The sequence below is a fragment of the Pleurodeles waltl genome, chromosome 2_1, assembly GCF_031143425.1.
Source record: "Pleurodeles waltl isolate 20211129_DDA chromosome 2_1, aPleWal1.hap1.20221129, whole genome shotgun sequence".
NCBI lineage: Eukaryota > Metazoa > Chordata > Amphibia > Caudata > Salamandridae > Pleurodeles > Pleurodeles waltl.
In genome coordinates, this window is record NC_090438.1 from 167732625 (window position 1) to 167757464 (window position 24840).

At 41.2% G+C, this 24840-nt stretch overlaps 1 protein-coding gene across 5 annotated transcripts in view; it reads right to left on the bottom strand.

Annotated features, from left to right (window-relative positions):
* Nucleotides 1-24840, bottom strand: part of GRIA3 (glutamate ionotropic receptor AMPA type subunit 3) — a 1035516-nt gene that overhangs the window by 419736 nt on the left and 590940 nt on the right. For all 5 annotated transcript variants that reach the window (XR_011199206.1, XM_069211976.1, XM_069211966.1 and 2 more), the window contains exon 5: nt 17201-17254. Coding sequence is in view for 4 of the 5 variants with exons in the window: in XM_069211976.1 (XP_069068077.1) it covers nt 17201-17254 (54 nt within the window). In the remaining variant the exon portion in view is untranslated. The remainder of the gene's footprint in view (nt 1-17200; nt 17255-24840) is intronic.

Below are 24840 nucleotides of genomic sequence, written 5' to 3' on the forward strand. Positions count from 1 at the left end.
TGAGTAATTGCAGAAATTCTGCAAACTGATAAAGTTCTCAACCCACAGTCTGGCAGCCATGGAACAATCTTAAAGCCATACAGGCATCTAGGTGATCTTAGGATAGAGGCTCATGGCCTTATGCTTCAGGAGGCCCTCCTTTCAAACACTACAAGGTTACACTTAAAATGGTTCATTATGTCAAAGCTTTTATCAAGAAGCTAAATAGTTGCTAATATGAACTTCAGAAGTCTTTATGATATTGATCCCTGTCTCACAGAGTACATGCTACCCCATTGATCAGAATATCTGCAATAGTGTCATATAATTCCATAAAAGTAACCAATACACAATAAACTAAAACATTGATCTCCACTTTGGTCTGTATTACTCGTAAAACTGTATATATCATAATTTTTGAAGTATTGCAAAAAGAACATTGAGACACTGATGCAAGTTTAAATAATAAAAAAATGATTTAAACCATGGTGTTGATTTACAAAATAATATAAATCTTTCCTTGTGTAATTCATCAAACAAGCTATTTTAGAACAGAAGCAAAAACAACAGCAATTAGTCATCAATGTGCTTGAGGAAGGTCTGCTGCAGATAGGAAGGAGGTGTGGGACAAAATATTGTTAACATTGCTGAATAAAATGTGAAAGCTTCAAAATAAAGGTCTGGGAAGTGACAAATAGAAAATACATTCTTAGTGACCACAATGGGGATAACTAATCAGTTGATGCATAAAAAACAAGACAGCAAACCAAGGCAAAGGGGACTGAAAAGCATAAAGGAAACTGTTGACAGCCAATATAAGTGTGGTCACAACAGTGCAGAAACAAATCAAACACTCCCACTAGAAGAACTATGAGACTTAGGACCCAATTATAGTCAATCAAACTAATGGGCTGCCTGCTCTATTTAGAGTCAGCAAATCATTGTGTTTCTGCCAATGGTGCCCCCACTGGTGAAATCCTTCCAAGGATGGCCTGACACATTTGTGGCCATTGATGTAAGTACATCAGACAGTCCACATCTGGTCTGGTATACTGTTTTTTGCCTTCAAGACTACCAGGAAAAGCCTCAACAAATAATAAAACCATCACATTAATATGAACCCCAAATGTCACTTGAATTAACCTCATCTCAAGCCCCTGGTAGCGGTACCATAGAGCAGACAAGGCAAAGTGTAATATTGTTATGTCGTACCAAAATAGTAATAAATTCAAAAGACCAAACAATTAAAATGAAAAGAAGAATTAGAAAAATAAAGGAACTTTAACAAACAAAATGACACCAATAGGACAAAAAGCCAATAAGGGGGAAACAGAGATATGAGTTTTTAAAGTTTTAGGTGAAAATAGCACCAAAAGGTGCTAAGCGTCAATGATAGTCTATGATCAAAATAGATTGGAACTTAGGTGCAGTTTGAGGCCGACCACGATGGATCCCAATGTTGGTTAGAACAAACTGAAAGGGACACGTCTGTCACTGCTTTTACCTTCTGACTGAGTCTGCAAAATGGAAGTCAGAATCTCTCAGAGGGGCAAGGCAGCTGGCTGTATCCAAGAAGGTATCATCAAAGTTGAATAGGTGTTGAGCAAAGTCCCACTGTAGCTGTTGATTTTGGTGGGACATGATCAGAGTAGGAAAAGTAAAATTTCACACCCAGGGCCATCAAAGCTTCAGTCGTATACTTTTGGCACCTGCTCTCTGTGAATATATCTACCTTGGACTTAGTCTCTGAAATAGAGCTCACATTTCTCCAGCAGGACAAGGAGGTAGGCTGTATCCAAAGATGACTCCACAGAGCTGGATACCTTCTCACTGAGGGCCAGCTGAAAATAATTTGCTGCTGCAAAAAAGCTACAAGCAGGACATAACTGTTTTCCAAGCCAATCAAAGCAGCGTATTTGCAAGATAGTCTCTGGTGGTTGGTCTCAGTTCTCTGGAAATTGGACATCAGATTTTTTCAAATCCCAAAAGCTTTGAATTTCTAAGTTTCTTTTTTCTCAGCTCTTCACCTAAGGCTTTGATGTTTTGGGGGAGGAGGGCTCCTAGGAGTCCAGGACTTGGTTCAGCAATGGGCGTCTGCTGCTAGAGAATGTATACAAAGCATTACACAACACAAGCTCTATGTACCTCAACAACCACATAAACTTCTACAAATTACCAGATACCTCCACTCTGCCGGACTTCTACTCGCAGACACCGCTTCCTTACTCAGAACCAGAGCTGGTGGTTGTGCATTCACCCACCTCATTCCTAAAGCCTGGAACAGCCCGTCCCTCTCCATCAGACCCACCTTGAATCCCACAAGAAACTGAAGACCTGGCTCTTCACCTTGGTTTGACCCTGGCTCAGGCCATACAGTTCCTTTTCAGTGCCGGTATACCAGTATGCCAGTGAGTTGTACATTATACCAATAAACATAAAATAACATAACACCCTGCCCATCATGTCAGCAGTCCCAATCTACTGTCCTGCTCTGGGAGTAGTGTTAACACCTAATTAAGGTCAAGCAGTGGCTAGGAAGCTGAATTATTTTCCACGAGCTTCAGGATGGGGAAAACTAACTTTCTAAAAGTTGATTTACCGAAATACTTATTAATAATCTAACTTCAACAATGAATTGGATTTTTATACCAACTGGAGTAACTTTGGTGGTACTAAGTTCAACATGCAGGTCCGGCCCTTAGCACTCAGGTAGGAAGGTAGCAGGGCAGCATAGCAGGGCAGCAGAGTGGCATTCCAGCACACTAGTCCTTCTTCTGAGTCTTACACAGGTCCAGATATGTACTGAAGAGCTGTGTTTGAGGTCCATTATTTATACTTCATGCCTGCTTTGAAGTAGGAGATATTTTTGGAGGTTTCCATCTCTGCGAGGTATAGGCATCCCTTCCTCCCTGCCCTGACCCCACAGTGTCTAGGGACACAAAAGACTAGTGACAAACCCTTTGTGAGTGTGTTCAGACAGGACCTTTGTGATGTGCAAGTGTGACAGTATGACAGCTCCACCCTCTCGTTAAATGAGTAGTCCACGTGCCAACACATATCTCCCTTTATCTCACTGTCTAGGAGCAATTTACAAGGATCAATTGCCAGCTACACCTAGTCATGAGATCCAGGGACAGGCTGCAGGCACCACATTGAAGGACAAGAAAATGCCAATTTTCTAAAAGTATCATTTTCAGAATTGTCACTAAAAATCCGACTTTACCATTAAAGAGGGCTTTTAATTAAAATTTGTAGACACCAAACTTGAACTGTCAACAATCCCCCCAACTGAAAGTTATCACGTATTAAATGTAATAAGGAAACCCAATTTTATCCAGTGGGAGAGGTAGGCCCTGCAGTAGTGAAAAACAAATTTAAGAGAATTTCAGTACCATGACATATAAAACATAAAATCATATGTCCAACTTTTGAAATATACTGCACCCTGCCCTCTAGGCTGTTCAGAGCCTAGCCTAAGGGTGACTTATATGTATTTAAAAAGGAAGGTTTGGGCCTGGCAAAAGGTATATTGTGCCAGGTCAAAATGCTAGTTCAAAACTGCAACATACAGGCTACAATGGCAGTCCTGAGGCATGCTTTACAGGGCTACTTAAATGGGTGGCACAATCAGTGTTGCAGGCCCACTAGTAGCATTTAATTTACAGGCCAAGGGTACATAGGGTGCCACTTTACTAGCGACTTAGTAGCAAATTAAATATGCCAATTGCATACAGGCCAATTTTACCATGTTTAGAGGGAGCACAAACACTTTAGCACTGGTTAGCATTGATAAATTGCACAGAGTCCTCAAAGCCAACAAAAATGGGTTCAGAAAAACAGAAGGCTGAAGGCAGAAGGCAAAAAGTTTGGGATAACCCTGCAGACAAGGCCAAGTCCAACACTAACACATTATTAATATAATGTGCTTTATTTATAATTCTCTAATTTTGCAAACACCAATGCAGCAAAGCTGAAAATTAGAAGATGAAAATAAGAACATCATTTTTTCCAAACTCAACAGGTGCTAAAAAGTGATTATAACTTAATGTAAAGTAACCAAAAGAACTGCATTGTTTAAAAATAAAAGTAAATTAAAATAAAGCCAAAATTGTTTTTCATGTCATATTTTCATATCAGTCAAACAAATGTTCTTTATTAAGCAGACAACAATCAAGCACCTGCTCCACAGTGTTCCAACAAAAATGAAGACCTCAACAAACATCTTTACAAACTTTTCAAAGAGAATGACATCAAATCTGTATGAATATATTTTAAAAATGCACCCAATTTGCCTATGGAATACAAAAATCAGTTGGACTAACATGTGTCCCAGTAACAGAAGTAGCAAACTATTCTATCCTCCTAACAGAGTCACCCTACTACTAAACACATGAAGATTAAATAAATCTTCAAATGAAGGTATTTGAAGATACTTCAGTTGACAGACTGTACAGTTTTAGCCAAAGACACTAACCCAAGCATCACATACCATGGTGTAATGTTTATAACAGTATCGTGGCAGAGCAAGCCAAAACAAATAACACATTGTAAGGGTGACACAATGCTTTCCAAGGCATATGAGGTCAAAACCACCCGACATTCTTACTAATTCCTAAAAAATTTAATAAAAGAACAAGACTATCCGTAACTCAGAATAGAACAATCTATAACCCAGCTGACATTGAACTGTGAGATTCACTATTCCGATTCCTATCTATACTGGGGAAGGTACTGGACATTGAAGGACACCCTTACTATTTCAACTCCAATATAAGATACACTGGTGAAGGTAATGGATGTAGAAGGGGTTAGATTTACTATTTCCACTCCAATTTATGCTTCACTGGAGAAAGTGTTGAACATTGGTCGGGTTACATTTACTACTACCATTCCAATTTAACCTATAGTGAGTATACTGTTTGACTTTAATGGGGAAATATTTAATATTCTCACTCCAATAAAACCATAAATTAAAACTAATGTAAATGTAATATAAAATTAATCACAAAAAAAATCATGTCAATTTTCTTTACAAATTGCAAAATAAATAAAATATGTAGTAAAATAAATTAATAAGAAATCTTGTAAAATGTTATAAAGTAATTAGTTCTTTCAAAATTCAGTGGTGTCAATATCAAACAAACAGTAACCTTTATTCTGCCTCCTGACTTAAGGTGCAAGAAATAAAATATAACTCCACTGGCTCCCCTTAATGCCATGACCCATTCAAAAATTACTTCCACCCCCCACAATTCTCTCTCTATCTAGCATATCTGTCTATTTGAAAGACAAACGTATGAGCTCTGGAGGAAACAGAGTGTTAGAAGCAAATCACAAATAATTTGACAAAGAAAACCAAATCACTGACCCAAGCCTTTTCATGTCTGACTACAAATTTTTGGAACGTCCAATCAAAAAAATGACAATTGACTATCTTTCAGGCAAAACATAACTAAACTGGAGCAGTGTTTGGCTGGTCCTGCTGGCTAGGGGCATGATGCTTCAGATCCCTCAGGTGGACCGTAGAAGGGAGAAAACTGGTTGTCTTGTTTATTTCTTCTTTATACATCTGCAGACTGTCTCCAGTCTGATGGTCTTCTGGCTATGGGTGTGCTGAGAGCCACCACAGATGGTGACATTGTCAGCCAGATAGACAGATGTACTGGTGGCTTCCTGGGAGGAACAGTTTCACTTTCTTTAGTAAAAGGGGTACATATATTATTAAACTGGGCTAATTTCCCCTTTTTATAAGACTTCAGGCTCTCACGCTCCTTTTTTATATCTTATCTAGACTATAATGTATCAGTTCAAGAGATGCAGTGAGCTTGTAACCCACTATTTCTACAAATAGCAAGATGATAGTGTAACATTTGGATAACAATTATTTGTAAAAAGACAAGAAAAATTTAGATTCTGGTGCATTCTTTAACTGATGTGTGTTAATTATTTTAATCTTGTTGCACCTCTTGTGTAATATTCTTGACATATTAATGGTACGAAAAATGACTTAATGTTAACTTTTCTTAGAGAAATTAAAATTGCACGTCAGAATTTACATATTTAACTTTTTTTGATGGCTTTCTACAACACAAAGGAGTTATGTTTTTACCTGTTCTTCTCCCAGTGAAGACTGTTCGTCTCTGTATATACAATTCTGTGAAGACTTACACACATGTAAATGCTGGGAATGGTCGTTTATTCTACATTGCCAGCAGTAAGACAGTGTATCACCTTTATTAATTAAGTCACACTACTAAAAGTTTTGCATTTTGTTTTGCAAAGTTGCAAGTAGTTTCATTTTGTTTTGCTAAAGAGGTCTACATTCCAGTATCCAAATGTGTTCTAGACCCAATTGTAAGGGATATCCAATTGATGTTCTTAACAAAATGAACCACCTAGCAGCTTGAATATGTAATGTGGCATTTGATGTCACTGCTTTGGTTCCAAAAAATGCAACACATTTTAATTTAAGTCAGTTTTGCATTGGCTTGAACATAAATGCATACTATTTCTCTCCTTCCAGGAAGCTGTTTCGAGTGATTTAATATCTAAGAATGCCCTTCTTTGGCCCTAGTAAGAATACTTTGAAGAAACTATCAACCGTGGAGTAATTTCTAATAGCACATTTGATGGGTGAATCACTCATTGGGCCTGCTTCACAAAGGTAAGTTACACAGTTGAGTAAGTTTACACTTTTGAGTAAGTTTACTACTTTTCAGTATTCACAATCTCCGAGTGTAAGTTGATACAAAATAAAGTATTAAGTTCAACAGTATACATGGCCAACCACTGGTACTGCAACACCCTCCCATAGAAAATAATGGAGGTTGCAGGAACAGTGGTTGGCCAAGTGTAGTGCTGGACATACTACAGAAGTGTAAATTACTACAAAATATAAGTTACTAAAAAAGTGCAGTTTGTGAATACTGAAAAGTAGTAAACTTACTCAAAAATGCAGTTTGTGAATCAAGACCAGAGTATCTAGTAGTCATTGTACTGCTATCATTTTGATCACGCTGATATGATCCCCACAGTATGTAATTTGGGTCAAAAGGTAATGAGAATTCATATTCAAGACTCCATAAACTGTGTTTAGCAAAGTAAATGCAATGCATATCCATTCTACAGAAAGTCCATTCCCTCAAGACACCCAAGCCCCTGCCTTCACTCTGTACTGAATACTTTGCAGATAGTTGGTCTCTTCTGGGCAATCAAGCACACATGGGTGGGCAAGACCCTGGTGCATTCAGTCTTCACTCCTATGTATACCATTTCATGCAGAGTCTACTCCCTCTAGAAGCTCAAGGCCTGCAGGACAGGAAGCACATTCTATGCACAACCTTTGCCATGTAGCAACACTTTTACAGGTAGTCAACCTCTTGTGGGCAATCAACGAGACACCAGTCTTTGCCTTGTGCACAACCATTCATTGAGAGCTCACTCCCATCACACACCCAAAACACATTAAGAGGCTGAGCATGTTGTGAAAGTTAACACCCAATAGCGCACTAGCTGTAAAAAGGCTATGGAAAATTAGGTACCTTACTGAATACCTTCCAGAATGATAAGGGGGTACATAACTGTCACATTCATAGGATGTGGGCTTGTAGCACTGATTGTGTCACCCACATGAGCAACCCTGCAAACATGTGTCGGGCCTGCCATAGCAGTGTCTGTGTGTTCAGTTTTAAACTGCAATTTCGACTTAACAAGTACACCCACTTGTGTGTTCCAGACCTTCCCTTTTACTACATGTATGTCACCCCTAAAGTAGGCCCCAGGCAGCCCCATGAGCAGGGTTCAATGCGTTTAAAAGGTAGGACATGTTCTGGTGTGTATTACATGTCCTGAATGTAAAATACTGCTAAGTTCATTGTTCACTATTGCAAGGACTATTTCTCCCATAGGGTAACATAGGGATTGCCTTAAAATACCTTTTAAGTGTAATTTCCTATTGAGGGCAGATAGAGATTTGGAGTTTGGGGTCTCTGAAATCACAAGTTAAAAATACAATTTTTAGTGAAGTTGGTTTTTGATTTGTAGGTTTGAAAATGACACTTTTAGAAAGTGGCCATTTTCTTGTTTAACCATTCGGTACCTCTGCCTGGCTGTAGAATACACATCAGGGTCAGGTTGACAGTTGGGTTGTTTGTGCATTCACTCTAGACAGTCACACAAAGGGATCTGAAATGTGCCCTGCATATCCTGATGTCCCCTCACCAGGCTGATGGGTCTTTCTGAGCTAATACTTGGTGGCAGAAGCTGACACTTGAATCTGAATAAGGCTGTGCCTGTCATCACATAAAGCAGTCTCCAAACCCCTGGAGTATGTCTGGGGCCATGGCAGGGAAAGGCAGGGTTTTGTGTACTTCAAAGACAGAAATGGGTATAAGTACTGGACCTCTGACACCACATAGTTAGTACACTTCTTGACTGTGGATATTCTGCCTGGAAGAAGAGCTGGATGCTGGAGGAGGGACTGCCACTCTGCCTGTTACATTGTTGTGGTGGCCTGCTGCTTGCTGCTTCTGTCCTGGGAGGGAAAGGACTGGACTTTGCTGTCTGCATCCTGCTTTCCAAGGTTCTCCAAGGGCTTTAACTGAGGTTGCCTCCTGGTAAGAAGTCTCAGGGCCATCAAAGGCTTCACCTATCAATGCCTAGGCTCTCTTGCTGAGAGTCCTGACTTGCCAAGTGGTGCCCAATCCAGTTCCTGGGCCATTTGAAGTGAGCTTTGGTGCAACCAAGAAGAAACTAACCAGAGCGACTTTGGTACTGGTGCCACTCTCTGACCCCGCGCCACTGCCTGCACCAGAGACATGGTCCCCACTGATTGCAGTGACCTCAACCTGCAAAGCAGACCCTGATGCCTCTGCAGCACCTCAGAGGTCCCGCCACAGTGTAAGTCCCGAGTGCTGTGTCACCGACGTTTTCTTGTTGTAAGGAACCGACGGTTCGCCACCTATGCCACATCACCTCCCATGCAACCATAAGGAACCGATGCCTCACCTCCCCTGCCTAGCAGTAAGGAACTGATGCCTCCCCTCCCTGGTAGCAGTAAGGAACCAACGCTGCACCGGCTTCAGCAATGCCTCACCTTCCCAACTCTGTGCAACATCTTTATTTCCTTATCGTTTTCCAAAGTACTGTACCCAGGGTCCGTGACCGGCCCACGCTCCCTCGCAAGTGGCATTGGACTGTTGGAAAGGACTCAGTCAAGATGCTGTGATAACCCCAGTTTTGAGCTATTGTGTTACTGAGCACTATACTAGGATTTCATATTTGAAAATACATATCTTTACTTGTGCATGTTGGATTTTTGTCGTTTTGGTCTTATTTTACTCAGATAACTATTTGCTATTTTTCTAAACTGTGGCGGAGTAATTTTGTGGTGTTTTCACTGTGTTACTGTGTGTGTGTACAAATACTTTACACGTTGCCTCTGAGGTAAGCCTGACTGCTTGAGCCATGCTACCAAGGGAATGAGCAGGGGTTATCTTAGCTGGGTGGCTCCCTTACTCTGACTAGAGTGAGGGTCTTTACTTAGACAGGGTGCAAACCACTGCCAGCTAGAGACCCCATTTCTAACAGTTACCAATTAAATATTCAGTTGAAATAACAATTGTGTGTAATAAAAACATAATTAAATAATTTCCCACTCTATTTACCTACAAACACAACAACTCACTACTCAATTATAAATTAGTTACTAAAATGTAGTAAATTGAAATTACTCATTAAAAATTACAACATTCATTCAAGTTATTAAATTACCACATAATCAACAAAACAGTATATATAATTAATTCTAAATAAATATGTAACTAACATACAAACTAATTTAAAATAAAACAATAATTTATCATTTAAAGTACATCAGACCCCTCTCCTCTACAAACTCCTCAACCTGCTACTAAATTATAAATTACTAATTTAATCTAAAAGCATTAAGTACACATTAAAAGTGGGAAACTATACTATAAAGGTGGAACAGTTACTATAAAAATACTAATACCTAAAGTAAATCTAATAACAAACACATATTAAATTGATTAAAATCACTATTCAATACAGCTATATAAATGTCAACTATATTATAAACCACACCTTAAAAACAACATTATATACATAGAAAATTATATTCTTACACTCTATATTTTGTTCCTCGATATTCTTGACTTGACAATATTTTTGCCACAATATTCTTGCAACGCATTCATTTTTAATGGATGTTTGTGCCATTCACTATATTGAACACCAGGCAGTGAGGATGTAATATTTAACAGCTGTATGAGCTGAATTATGGCAACACTAATTTTGTCCTGCAAACGGTATTCTTTAGTCTTTGTGATCGTTGATTTGCTTTGACTGTTATGTATATTATAGAGCATATAATTTTCTAGCCCTTAATTTCCATTTTCTCAAGTCTTCTGCAAACCTATTTATTTTCTGCTTTGCTTTGAGGCCCAGTTTCCACATTGCAATGAACAGAGCACATGCAACATCTTGATAATCCTATCAGTGAAGGCCTCTGAGACAGAATGCAGATTGCTAATAAGAGATTATGACATTTTGATTCCTGAAAAGTGCACCTAAGGCACAAACATCCATCAGAATGCAAAACAGCTACAATTATATAATATGTACGAGCACACTTATTAAACAGTTACTCAAGGCATAATTTGTAGCATAGTTGGCTACATTCCAGAAATATAAATACCAGGCCAATAAGACAAACATTTATACAACATACAGTGACATGCCAACAAAGTACACTTGCTTCTAGGAATGTCAATATTGTAAACTTGTCTTCCATGTTATCAGAGCACAAACTCACTTACTAGAGGCTACATATTTATTTTTATTTTTATAGTAAGTCTGGCCATTTCACTGAAAGGTGCGATGATCACAACCCAAGCTAGACACAGGCAAACATTCTAGATCAGTGGTTCCCAACCTTTTGACTTCTGTGGACCCCCACTTTAACATTACTGGAACGCAGGGACCCGCACTGAATCATTATTGGAATCCGGGGACCACCCACTGAGTCATTACTAAAAGCTGTGAACCTAATCTATTAATAATATTTAATTTCCGAAGCAGTCGCGGACCCCTTGAGGAGGCTTTGTGGACCCCCAGGGGTCCACGGACCACAGGTTGGGAACCACTGTTCTAGATCAAAGAAAGCTTTTTATGCCGATTTCCTATCTAGGATGAGTTTACCTGGGATTCATTTTACAGCAGTATTAGGGAGGGTGGGGGGCGGTTAGTCCAACTCATGTGCAAATTTAGTGGGTAATTGATGTGGCTGCAACCCCCAATACTGCAGGGTGCGTTAACTAGTTTTGGTTCTCGGAACGAGGGAAAACAGGTTTATTTGCACACAACTGAAGATCCGGATATGAAATCAATAGGGAGTTTGTGCCCAAACTGGGTTTAGCTGCAAAGAGAGACAAAGGGTCTGATTTAGAATCTTGCAGATGGGTACTCTGTCACAAATGGGATGGGCATCCCGTCTGCCTTATTAAAAGAGCCATAGGATATAATGCACTTGTAATAAGGTAGATGGGATATCAGTCACACTTGTGATGGAGTTACCCATCTGCCAACCTCTAAACCAGGCCATAAATCTCCCACTTAATCCAACTAGCTAACCTTCACCCTGCCATTTTTCACTGATACCTCACTGATGATATGTTCAAGAAGTAATTGTGCCTCTGCTTTTCATATTTAGCTTGTCTAGTGGACAGCACACATATTGTCATTTAGTATGCTGAACAGAGGCACAATTCTACCTGACAAGCTATAATGGGAATATAATGCCTTAAAGGGCCATCTGGTGAATAATGTCACAATTGAATTTCCAACAGAATAAGATATTCTCAAATAAAGAGACATTCTGGAATCCTTATTCTTGGTAATTCCTGATGATGTAACAATGGGAGAGAGGTCAAGTCTTCTTTTCACCGGATGGACATTTAAATTCAGAGCACTCTTCTGCACCTTCCCTTCAATCTGATCCAAATAACAATGTCCCATTAGTAGTCAAAGCAGCGCCGTGTAACAGTAATAGCTTGTCTAGTAAGCATATGACAATCATACAAAAAGGAAACAAAGTCTTCATTCGTCTAGCCAGTACTTTTTCTTTCATTAAGAGGTCTTCTTTTCAATCTATCATTAGTTTCACCTTTTTCTTGAAAAACTTCATTAATATGTCAAGTAAAATCTTTTAAACTCCAACTGAGTGCATTTACCTAGCTGTGTTTTTACTTATTTCCAATGCATCATCCATGTAATTTAACAACCATCTAAACAAAGTTCACTGGAAGTCCACTGCTGATAAGTCACAAGTGACTAGGGCCAGATGTATCATTATTACCAATAGCAATTACCAAATTGCGATATTTTGTGAATCACAATTAAGTAATCTCTATTGGAATGTATGAAACTCTAGGAGTTTCACATAGCGATTCGCAAGGGCTCGCATTAATATTCATGAGGTAGGTCACAATTTGCGACCCATTGCGAATGGCTACAATCACAGGGATGGTGGCCTGCTGGGCTTAGCAGACCACCATGTCTGTGATTGCTTTTAAACAAAGCAATCTTTTTTTTTTGTTTAAATGCAGCTCATTTTCCTTAAAGGAAAACAGGACACGTTTAAAAAAGAAAAATTATATGTTTTCTTTTCATTTTTGAAGAGTAGGCAGTGGTCCGTGGGACCACTGCCTGCTCTTAAAAGATGTTTTTGCATGCATTCACAAAGGGGGAGGGAGTCCCTAAGGGACCCCTCCCCCCCTTTGTGAATGAGTTACCACCTACTTTCCATAGGTGGTAAAATGCTAATGTTTTGTGACCGCATTTGGGTCATAAAACATTCACACATACCTCTGCGATTTGGTATTCGGAAGTGACGCCCTCGACACGCCCCTTCCCAATACCGAATCGGTATGTAGTCACAAATCCAATTTGTGATTCAGTAACAAGTTACCGAACTGCAAATTGGACTTGATACATACCAAAATGCAATTATACGATCTGAGATCGCAAAAATGTTTGATACATCTGGCCTTAAATCCTCAGCCTTATACCGGGTGGCAAAATTTTCTCCTTCCTGTTTGGGAGGGAAATTATGCAATATGTAAAGGTTAAAATGTAGAGGAGCTAACACACAGCCTCGTCTCAACCTTTTCTGGCCCAAACCATATCAAATATCATTTTTTGTTTACTACACTTAACTGATCCCATGAATCATTATGTTAAGCTGTTATTAACTGTACCAGGGCAGCTGGAATCCATCAACAACATAGTTTCACCCATAGTCTTGATGAATCTCCTCAATAAAAGGCAGAAAGGTTCATGAAGGAAAAGTGAAGTTACACCCGTCCTTTCCTTCGTGCATTACTAGCCAATGGCATCAGGGCTGTCATATTGTTCCACATGAATGTCCCTTACATAGGTCCTGCCTGAAATTATGAAAGGCTGCTAAAACAGCTTGCACTGGTCATGCTCTAGGACCCCCTGTACAATAAAATTCCTTCTACTTACTAGGGTAATCATTCTAAATGTTCCTGGTTTATCAAACGGAATTTCTTTGGAGGGTGATTAGAACCAATGTCATCTTTCTGGTATTTTAAACGAGGCTACTATCTACTTAAGTATGAGAAAATAAAGATTGGCTCATTATCCAGGGCACTCTTAAAATATTAGTACATAGAACATCTGGAAGCACCTTACTTGAGGGGAAAAATTCAGGGATAACACTTCTCTTCTATATAGTACATAAATGTTTCAACAACTATGTATTACTAATCTAAGGACCACCAAAGAACTTCTCTATTTAACAATACAAAATTGCAAGGAAACATTAATCCAAATTTTCAAATACTTTGCGTCAGGTTTGCTTTATTTTTTTAAAGCAAACCTTAAGCAAGGTGTTATGGTGAAATTTGCAATCCAACACAAATTGTGATTTGCATTGAGTTGTGTGCATGCCTTTGAGTTACTTTACGTCAAGGGGGTGTTCCATGGGTTGTGCATGGACATTTCCGTGCATTCACCCATGAGTTTTGAAGCTAATCCTTATTTTCGAAGAATTGTAGATAGGGCTTTGTGCCAAAATCCTGTGCCTCCTTTAGGCAGATGTAACAAGGAGAAATGTATTAATTTCTCCTCCTTTTATATCACTTTACATGTGTGCTGCATTCAACAGACCACATACACAGTAGGAAACACCTTACAACATAGTTTTTGTAGTGGAAGGCAGCTGTTCCGGAACAAATCCTACATTTTCCACAACACAGACATCCTTACACTGTTCCACATGGCAGCCAAAAGTGCACCAACGCAGAAGAGAGCAGAACAGTGCTGCGTCATACAGTGGCGTAGCGTGGGGGGTGCAGGGGGGGCCGGCCGCACCGGGCGCAACATCTTGGAAGAGACTAAATCCACGGGTTAGGGGGCGCAAATTACTTGCCTTGCCCCGGGTTAGGGGGCGCAAATTACTTGCCTTGCCCCGGGTGCTGACAAGCCACTCTACGCCACTGGCGTCATAGTAGTTACGACACAGTTCTGCAATCTCCCTTTCATGCATCGCATCGCAGCACAGCAACTTTACTTGCTGTGCTGTGTTGCATGATTTCTATTTAAAGCTGGGCTATCATCTTTCCCCCCATCAAGTTCGTTCACATAATCAAACCATTTAGAAACTCTCTTTCTGTGTACTTTTCACAAAAATCTGCGGGGGATGAAAAATACATTAAATTATTTTAAAAAATTTAAAAAAACTTCCTGAACTCGCTGCATGCCGCTCCTCCATCTCCACTGCCTTCTGCCGCAGGCACAGGCTCCCAGCCTACCCTCCGCCAATCCTGACGCTTCTCATATGTGTTTGGCCAAACACACATGTGCTCTGAGGGACAGTGCTGAGCACTCGCACGCGCATTTCACCCCAAATGCCCTGCCCCTTTCAGAACCAAAGGATGATTAACATAGTTTATCATCCTTTGGTTCTGAAAGGTTTGCAGCTTCTGCTGCTGGCGGGGGGTGATGCTCTTCCGCCCATACGGAGGAGCTGCCCCTGGTTACAAGGCCCGCTGAAGGAGCTCACACTATCTGTTCTTTTGGTTCGGTTAGGGATAACACCAGGAATCCCAAATACCAACATAAATGACTCTGCATCCTCATCATCCACACACTTGCCATTACAACCACTAATGACCATCAAGATTATTATATTTTTACAAATTAGAAGTTGCCTCAAATTAAAATGGAATTTAGCTTGGGAACCAAGTGATAGTTTTTGTAGACACTGAAAGATATTTGTATAATAATGTGTTAGGAACATCTTTAGAACAACAGATATGTTTCAAATAATGACCCCGTGGCTGTTCTTCTAGTAGCAGGTCATGAGTACCTCATATGTTTTTTGCAGTGCCAATCACAGAGATGGCTGCAAAATCAATGGTGCAAAATAGGGATTCAGTGACTGTTTTGTTCAACATGAAGTGCAGTAAATCTCTTTATTTCCTTAAGCTCCTGGATGCTTAAGTAAGAACATAAGACACCTTACGGAGAGAAAATGTGATTTACCTATTCATTATAACAAGTTACCCGCTACAGGGAGAGCTAGACAAACCTGTCTCTACCACTCTTCAGGAAGAAGTGTTCCCTTTGTCTCTATTCTTTTGCTCTCCCACCATTCTTCTCCCCTTCAGAAGGTTTCCATGTTGACTGCCATCTCCCACTGGCAATTGTCACTCTACAAGTGGAGCTTATAATCGAGTCCCATGTGATATTCTGTAAGTGTGTGGCACCAGGACTTTTTATAAAGCCCTGAAACAGTACAGAGGTCTTTAGTTTATCAGAGGGTGTCATATAGAATGGGTTTTGTTTTCGTGATCTGTGCAGTATCTTTCAAATATAAAATTCTGGGTTTAAACATCATTAACAAAGGAGTTCAGCTAGAGGCAAGAAAGGAAAGCTTTTGTGTTTGGCTAAGATGCAACGTGAGGTAGATGTGGTCGAGCCAACGAATTAAAAGGAAGGGCGGACCCAGAGCTCAGCCAAGGGACTGGCTGGGCTCTAAGAGCCCAGGAGTGAGTCGAGCCCAGAAAATAGTTGTCATCTAAATCAGTGGTGTAACAAAACTTGAGGGGGCCCTCTGCACGGTACATGGATAGGGACACCCCCGATCCAGTCTGGAGCTCCCATGCCAGGGGCCCGCAGCCAATGCACAGTGTATTGTGCTGAGGGGGCCCCCAGGAGCTTGGGTCCCCCTCCACCCTGGATGCTGAAGGGGCTATTGCTACGCCAGTGATCTAAATTATCCAACAAACATCACATGAAAATAGGATAGTTTCTTTAAAAAACAAAGCTATTTCTGCAGTTATGTTTCACCTTAATACATCAGGTTATTTCTGCATGTATTGGAATGCGCCTCATCTGTGATAACAAAGAAAAAGATTCACAATAAAATGAAATAGTTGCCTAAGATTGCACAAATTGGACAAGCATGGAAACCAGAATTGTCCCCAGGTTTTCCTGTTTTACATTATGCAAGTTACCCATTAGATGCCCGCCTCTTTCTTGCCTTGTTAACACCAGAGTCTGATGCTCTGTTTCTCATTTTTGGCGCGGGGTTGTGGCGCGTGGGAGTCAGGTGGAAGACACATTCAAGCTCGGCTCGGTTTGGGCTTGAAGGCCCAAGACGACCTCGAGCGGCGCCAGAGCCGGGCGTCTGGCTCGAGCCTGGCTCGAGCCTGACTCGAGCCTTAAGCGTCTCATCCACAACTAGAAACATGCCCATACAAACATTGATTAATGAAAACTACAGTCTACCTTTTTAGATTTCCGTATATCAGACACGCAGAGGAGAAAAATAGTCCCATCCACCTTATTTATCGTGTGAACTGCTTTACACAAAACGCTAAGGAGTTTTCTTTACAGCCATGATCAAATACTGCTGAAAAACTATGCAAATTATGTTCTGTTCATTAGAAAAGCATACAATCTTCTTAGATCAAATAATGAAAGGGCAATAGCGCACAAATGACTATTGCAAATTGTTTCGTATGTTTGCCAAGTCATTTCTCCAAATCCAAGAAACACATTATTTGCCTCCTCGTGCATTTCTTCCTGGATGATTAAAGTGGCCCAGCCTAGATGGAATACATTATCTCCCCCAACACAGCCCTGGTGCCATTTAGAATAAAAAGCTTCTTACCAGGTTGGCGAGCATGAAGTGATAGCCCCTCGTGTGTTTGCCGAGGATCACGACCTGTGTTTAAGGAAAACGACAGATTTCAGCAAACAGTTCTCATTCCAAACAAGTTCACATTCAGCAGACAGGTGGGTGCGGAGAGGTCGGGACACAAACTGTGGCTGCCAGCTAAATTAAAGCAAGACAATGTTAATATGCGGAATATGCAACTAAATGGCATTTTCAGAGAGAATGGCTTTGTTTTCCACAAGAGAAAGCCAACATGTTTACAGAATGCTAATGTTCTAAAAAATAATTGCGTTTTATCCCTTAATGGTCGAACCGATGAGCACAGACAAAAAATATATGTTATATTTTTGGCACATTTGTAAAAGATAAGAATGATACCATTAAGTGAGCAGCCATGGCTTCCTTATTTGTTGTTTGGTGCCACGAATGTGGATTCTAAATGTCGCATTTTACCCCAATATCATAGCATTGATTCACATATTTACTTTATTCTATGCAAGGGAAATTCTTTTGTAGGTGTACTTTATGTAGTTGTTTTTACCTATTTGCACATCCTGAAACTGAAGAAATTATGTTGGACTACAGATAGTGCTCCACCGCCTCTTTTACGTGACACTGAATGTTGCAGGGTCGCAAGTACTTCATGAATTATGGATGAGCAATTACCATGGTTATTTTAAAATTTAGAGTATTGGAAAATCACCTCTAAAAAGTTTTGTTTAGTTCTTGCAGTTGAAGCCAAATACAGCACAGTTGTATAAATATGATCGCACAACAAAACTTTCCAGGAACACAGACTGCAATCCCGGCTGCTTTTAAAATGTACTTGAAATTCAACCCATAGATATTATGCATACATTTTTGTGCCAAGTAAAACAAGCGTTGACAAAGGCAATAGGTCTGAAGTTGTCTGTCACTATTTTGGCTTTATCACTGGTTGTTTTGTTTTGTCATTTGCTTTTGCAAAGCTTTATTGTTGGGGAAGCTGCCTGGCCCCCGCCAATAAAAAAATAAAAAAAACAGGAACAGAGCAGAATAGTGTCACTGAGAGTGAAGGCGAAGTAAGGACTACGCAAAGGGTTCATAAACATTTGCAAAGCCACTCAAGGGGCGATGTGCACTGCCTTGCATGCATTTGTAAAGAAATGTAACACAACGCAGCAGCTTGAGCTGCATTACATTACATTTCGAACTGGTAGGTGTTCCATGAGTGGATGTGATGCAATTCCAGATTTACAAAAGGTTTGCAAACCTCGGATCATGTCAGATCAGTATGCCTCCTAGATGATGGCATAACAAGGAGAAAAATGTTTTTTTTATCCATGCAATTTATGTATGATACATTCTACATCACAGATATAAAAAAGAAAAAAGCGTTTTTGGATTGTTTTTGTGCAAGCAGTCCTTCCCATAACTAAGACTCCCTTGCACTACTGTGCAAGAGCGCCTGCATTGTTGCTAGGCAGCCTACAGTGCACCAGCACAAGGAGAGAGGAGAAATGCATAATATCTTTGTAAGTGTGGAGGATTTGTGCTCCCTCCCTTTCTGTGTATGATGCACATTGTTTAATATTATGCTAATGCTAGCAACAGTTGAATAAATCAAGTTCATGAATCCACTGACGGTGGGGTCATGTTAACATTCAATTCCCAAGTATCTATTACGGACCTACTGAGATAGTGCCTCGGTGAGAGGTTGCACACATTCCCACCCCAAGCACTGGTGTACAGTCATAACCTTTTCAAATACTTAACAAGCATTCCAGTGTTCAATTATGCTTACATCGGTTTATTTTCCCCTTTGCGGATCTTGCTATGTTCATTCTTCAATTCTTTTATGCAGACTTAAATTCTTTTGGGTGCATAGAAATGCTTAGACTACAATTCTTCTACATGCATAGAAACTTTTGTAAAACATGGATAATTTACACATCTTCATTTGTTGACTGACACCCCATCCCCTTAGCAGCCCCAGTGGATTGCTACCAAGATGCTTCGAAAGAGAAAGCATCTGCTGTTGAGCAGATTCGTTTGTTGCCCTGGGAGGGATATGCAGATACGGCCTTCAGATCTCCTTCTGGGTACAAATGCTTTTTGAAGACTCTAGTCTCTTTGTACTTGCACTTCACACATCTCTGACAAAATGTGTGATCTATTTCTGAAGCTGGAAAGCAAAGGGTTTTACACTAGCGCACGAAGTGAAGTTCCTGGCTTTCAACTCCACTAATAATTCATACCTTCGGTGGGAACTGGCTGATCCTTTGGGAGGGAAGACTTACACATCATAGGTCAGATCACACACAGCTGAGACTTATAAACCAGCCACGAAACCGTCTTTAAATCCCTCCTAGGCCAAGAGGTATTGTACGAAAATTGAGGGATGTCACAATTTATGCGAAAAGGGAGGAAGCCGGCAACCATTTTGATAAACAGCACTACTTATGCATTTTGTAACCATTTTCAAACCAAAACCTCTTCCACAGAATGTTATTTTTGGGAGTCTGATGCACAGAACACAAATAACAAGTAAGAGCAGCCGCTCGCATTCACTAAATATGCTATTGGCATAAAATTTACACCCAACTTACTTCAGACCTTTAGAGCTATTATCTTAGCACCAAATGCACTCTTGCAACTAAAATGGATGCAAGGATGCATTTTGGATTAAGAAACAGAGCTTAACGCAGCAGAACACAAATAGCGAGCGAGACCCTCCACTTACTAAATTTGTTCTCACTGTAGGACTTTTTCTCCGTCAAATTACACTAGGAGGAGTAGTCCTTCAATCCCTCCTGGACCTGTGGATACTAGAGAAGAAAGACTACCCCGCTGCCAGAGGACTGCTCTGCTGCTTGAGACCTGCCTTGCTCTCTTGGAAAGAAGACTGGACCTGCTCCCTTCATCCCACACAGAGTGACTCCAAGGGCCAGGCAGCGGATGCCTGTTCTGAGCTACATGGCCACAAGAAGTTCCAGAGGCATCGCTACAAGTGCCCAGCTGACCTGCTGCACTGGACCGGCTAGAGCCCTACTGGCTTCTACTGGACTGCGTTGCTCATTCCCAAGAGGTGTCTCCCCAGGTCATGGCAAGGATTGTGGTTGTTGCTTGAGAAGGGCTCACATCCCCTAAACCACCCAATTTCCAACAGTGCTCATGCATTACCTACCAGTGCTAACAAACCTTTGTTATATGTGCTAAACATATTTTTTACTTACTTTGTTTTAGAGAGGCAAATTTCTTTTGAGATTATATCTCTAAAGTCACTGTTTCTACCTTGCGATTGGAGCTTGCTTTCTTTTCTTTTCATTGTAGTAAGAGGGCTACAGGATATCCTTTTTGCGTAGTGGAGCGATGTGGTACCAACAGAAATCAACTATCCCTCAAAGAAAATACATTTCATGTTTGACCAACAGTACCAAATAAACCCATCAAACTTGGGAAATGGATCCAATAAAATTCACTAACCAACTTGCTGACACAAAACACGCGTTTTGTGCAGTTAAAGATGTTTCTGATGTAAGATTTTCAGTACATCAGTTCTCTTTTGCTTTTCTAAAACAGCTACAGGACGTAGCTCTTCATAGTATATGAGTTTCCCTTTCATGGACCATTGCTTGGCAGGCAGTCCAGATCTTGCTTGGAGTACTGGAGATGATGAATCCTGTCTCCAAGTTTTTAGATGAACATCTACTGTTGGACAGAGGTCGCAGAAAGAGTTCGCTACCCTGACTTGAATCTCTGTGTAATTCGTGCCTCCTTGAGGGACCTGGATCTGGAAACATGTGTTGTCCCTGGAAAATCATTAACTGAGTAGAGTGCAGGCTGAAAACCCACTCCCGGAGACATATCACAAACATGTGGGTTCTACAGGGTACAGCGGTGGGCCTGTTTTCATGCACATGCACTGTCTAAAGTGCATATTTGTAACGAGGAATTTCTGTAAGTTAGTGCATGAGCTGAAGACAACGCTTGGAAACGGTGAGCAGTGGGTGCCTCTCTGAGTTTCTGAGCTGAGCTGTACTTTTTGCAGCTCATGCACTAACTTGGAGAAATTCCAAGTTAAGTAAGCAGCTGTGCTTATGCAGGAGCACATGTTCATGACATCTGAAGGGTTCGTTATCAGCAATGTTGCCTGGGGTGTCATTTATTGAGCCCCCTCATTTCTCCCCAAGGGATTGTGGGATACAATTGATGAAATGTGTGAGACTCTTTCTTTCCAAGGTGATAAATTTTGCCTGTTTAATTGTGGTGTAAACATATGTCAAAATGCATTGTTATTTTTACAGTGCACATATTAAAGCACAGAGCGATAAAATGTGTTTTCAAAAATCGTATAATTTAGGTCAAATTCCTAAAACTATATTAGCTCCCAGGAGTCTAGGCTTTAAGACCATTAGCACTGGTAGGTGAACTATTCTGAAAACAGACTTTAATAACTGGCACTCATTTCAGCCAAAATGCATGTAGCTAACAAATGCATGTAGCTAACAAAATCACTCGTACGAACAGCGCGGCTCCTCCACTAAGGCGGAGTGGACGAAAGGGAAAGCTAAAATGATGATAAGGTAACATTATTATCATTTTATTTTTCCTCAGGAGCAGGGTCAGGGTGGGTCGGGGTTGGGCTGGGCTGGGCTTGAAGAGGGCTACATGCACATAAGTGCGCATAACGCTTTGGCCGGCCGTGTATAGCCGGCCAAACAGTCATGCACACTTTGCATTTTTCCACCGGGAGGAGAAAGTGCCCAGGGCCCTACTCCCTGTCTGAGCACTGAAGCAGGGCGCTCAGACCAATCACAACACTGCTGTTATGCTGTTGACAGCAGATTTGTGATTGGAGGGGAGTCTGGAAGCCTTGTGCTTCCGGGAATCCGAGGAGGAAGGAGAGACGGAACCATCGCTCCCAACATAAAGGTACTTTTTAAATGTAATTAATTTTTGTTCTAATCCCCCGAACCCGCCACCCCTGTTGACAAGTGGCCGCCACTGCATACAAATACGTCTAGGAGTCACACATTGACACAGTGGGAATGAGTGCAGGATCCACAGCGCGGGACTGAGCATATCTAAGCCTCTTGTGCTATAAGAGCGCTAATACTGCACATTAAACTGGTGAGACTATAATTCAATTATTACCTCTGAAGCTTTTGAAGGAGCTCAGGCCCCGTGGTAAGTGCAGAAGGCCGTCTCCAGTGCCTCACATCACAGCTATCTCCACTGAGGCTGCAGTCAGTGGATTAGCCGAGGACACCAGAACCAATCACCCACATCAGCGCAGGCGCTATAGGGAGCGAGGCTTGGCGATAGCTTTGCATGCAGAAGGGAAGCAGAAGTATAACAAATAAATCTCATCACATACTTATACACAGGCAGCTTAGGAAGAAAGGAGGATATTGAACAGTGACGCCGAATAGGATGAGCGGATTACAAGAACAGGGATTTGCCTGACCCTCTGCAGATTTCTTTTGGGGAGTGTTGCTGCCGAGTCTTAATGCTACATTCACCTTGACTGAAATGAAAGCATGGGAGCCTTTGCAACTCACAAAGACGAAGTGCTAGCAGGGAAAGTGTTTTTAAAAGAGCAGATGGCCAGATGCCCTAATGATTAATTCAGAGCAGAAACAAGTAGATCAGCAGCTTTGCAGGGCCGGGGTTTTATATCTCAGAAGAGAAGATTATCATATGAAATGCAGCAGAACAGCAATGCTTTCAGAAAGATGCATTCTGGAAAAGGCCTGTGAATGGAGAGCAGTGAGAATTTTGTAAGTGTTTGTTCACACAATTCTGGCAGGACCAGCTAATGTGCTGATCAGAATTAATTGGGAATACGTGGGAACCGGAAATGGATTTGCCAAAAAAGAAGTATGTAGGCGTGTGAACAGTTAGCCGTGGCATAAGGCCAGCGTGAGGAGCCGTGAGGAGCCTTACACCTTGTGCAGGTCTATGTTTGAACATGCTGGACAAGGACATGATGTAGCAAAGGGTTGTTCAACATAGGTCTGAGAGGATTAAAGTGGAGAAGTGTGGCTCAATGGTTAGAGCGGCAGACCCTGAAGCAGAGATCTGGCTCAAGACCAGGGCTCAAGTCCTGCTTCGGCAGGTCTTGGGCTCAATTCCCCTTGACCAGATAATTCTCGCCTCCGTGCCTAATCTAATTCATGGGTCCCACTCTGCAACTCTGGGCAATAGCTTGCTTAATCTCCACAACGGCCCCAACAGCGCTTGGATGCCTGGCTTCACCCTGGGGGTGCTCAGGAGTGGGCGCCTCACAGGGAAAAAGCGAGGAGGGGTTCCATAGTGGTATGAGTACAGCGCCTTGAGACCCTAACGGGTGAGTAGTGCGCTATACAAGTGCTAATTTACATTTACATTTTTAATTTACATTAAACCCATGCCAGGTTTAGCAGATTGTCTCCAAAAAAATATCAACGCACAATTAATCTCAGTGAAACCTATTTGCCATTGTCAGTAGTTATTGCAATATTGTGGAATGGACCCAGCCCTACTGGACCTGCGTTGGACCCTCCTGATCTAACAGATTGGTGTGTCTGCAGCGGGCATTGAGATGTCCTCAGATAAGACTCCGCTTGCACAAACTCCACTTTATTGAAAGATGAACTGATGTCCTTGCTGGAAGACCTCTGCTGCTCCCCGCTTTATGGAGACCAGTGGTCAGGAGAGGGAGGAATGTTGGCCTGAGTGCTATGCTGGGTCTCTGTGACTGACACACCTGACCATGTTTCAAGACAATGCCCCCTCGCTGAGACAGTAACTCCACTTCCCAATATGGTATTGTGTTGGCAGAGAGGGCCCGAGTCACTTTAAAGTGTAACAGGATTAAGTGATTAGTGATGGGTGGAGCTTGCATGTGGGACATGCCACAAGCCTCAAACCTTTCATCAGTCATGTAGCACACAGGGACTTGAGAAAATGGTGATGCAATGGGCACAGAAACACACAGTACTGTGGCAAACGTGATAGTTTGTCACGTGGGAACGTTTTACTGCTAGTCCCATGGTCTGCTGGTATTTATGGTCGGTGGTGCTGCTGTACATAACACATCTTGCATTTTCTCTGGGCACTACCTTGCTGCTTTGGTCTATCCAATTAACTCTTTAATGAACAGTTTTACCTCTGGGTACTGGACTTTGGGACCATTCGACCAGTTTCTTCTAATACCACAACAAGCATCCAGTCTTGGTAAACGTTTAATCATCATGATAGCAAGACATTTGACAATTTAGTGGAGAAAAGACATTTTGAAGAAAGAGGTCTTGAAACTGCATACTGTTTTACATGCTCACCAGATGCAGCTTGGTCGTATAAAATATTTTTACAAAACAGAGAAAAATGAAAAAAATTTATCTAAGAGGACAGTGTGGCACCACAAATGTTGTATGAGAAATATTGGCCTCCAGAATTAAATGAAGGCCTGGATTTTCAATTTCCATTGTTTCGTTTATTGTTTACCTTGGGACAATCCTAGGCATAAATTAGCCCACCTCAGCATCTCTTATCCTGACATATGGTGGGGTCTGAACTCTGATAACGCTGAGAGGCCATACACCAAATCTCTGAAAAGTAACATTTGCTGTCATATTATGTATTATAAAAGTATTATTCATTTTCACCTG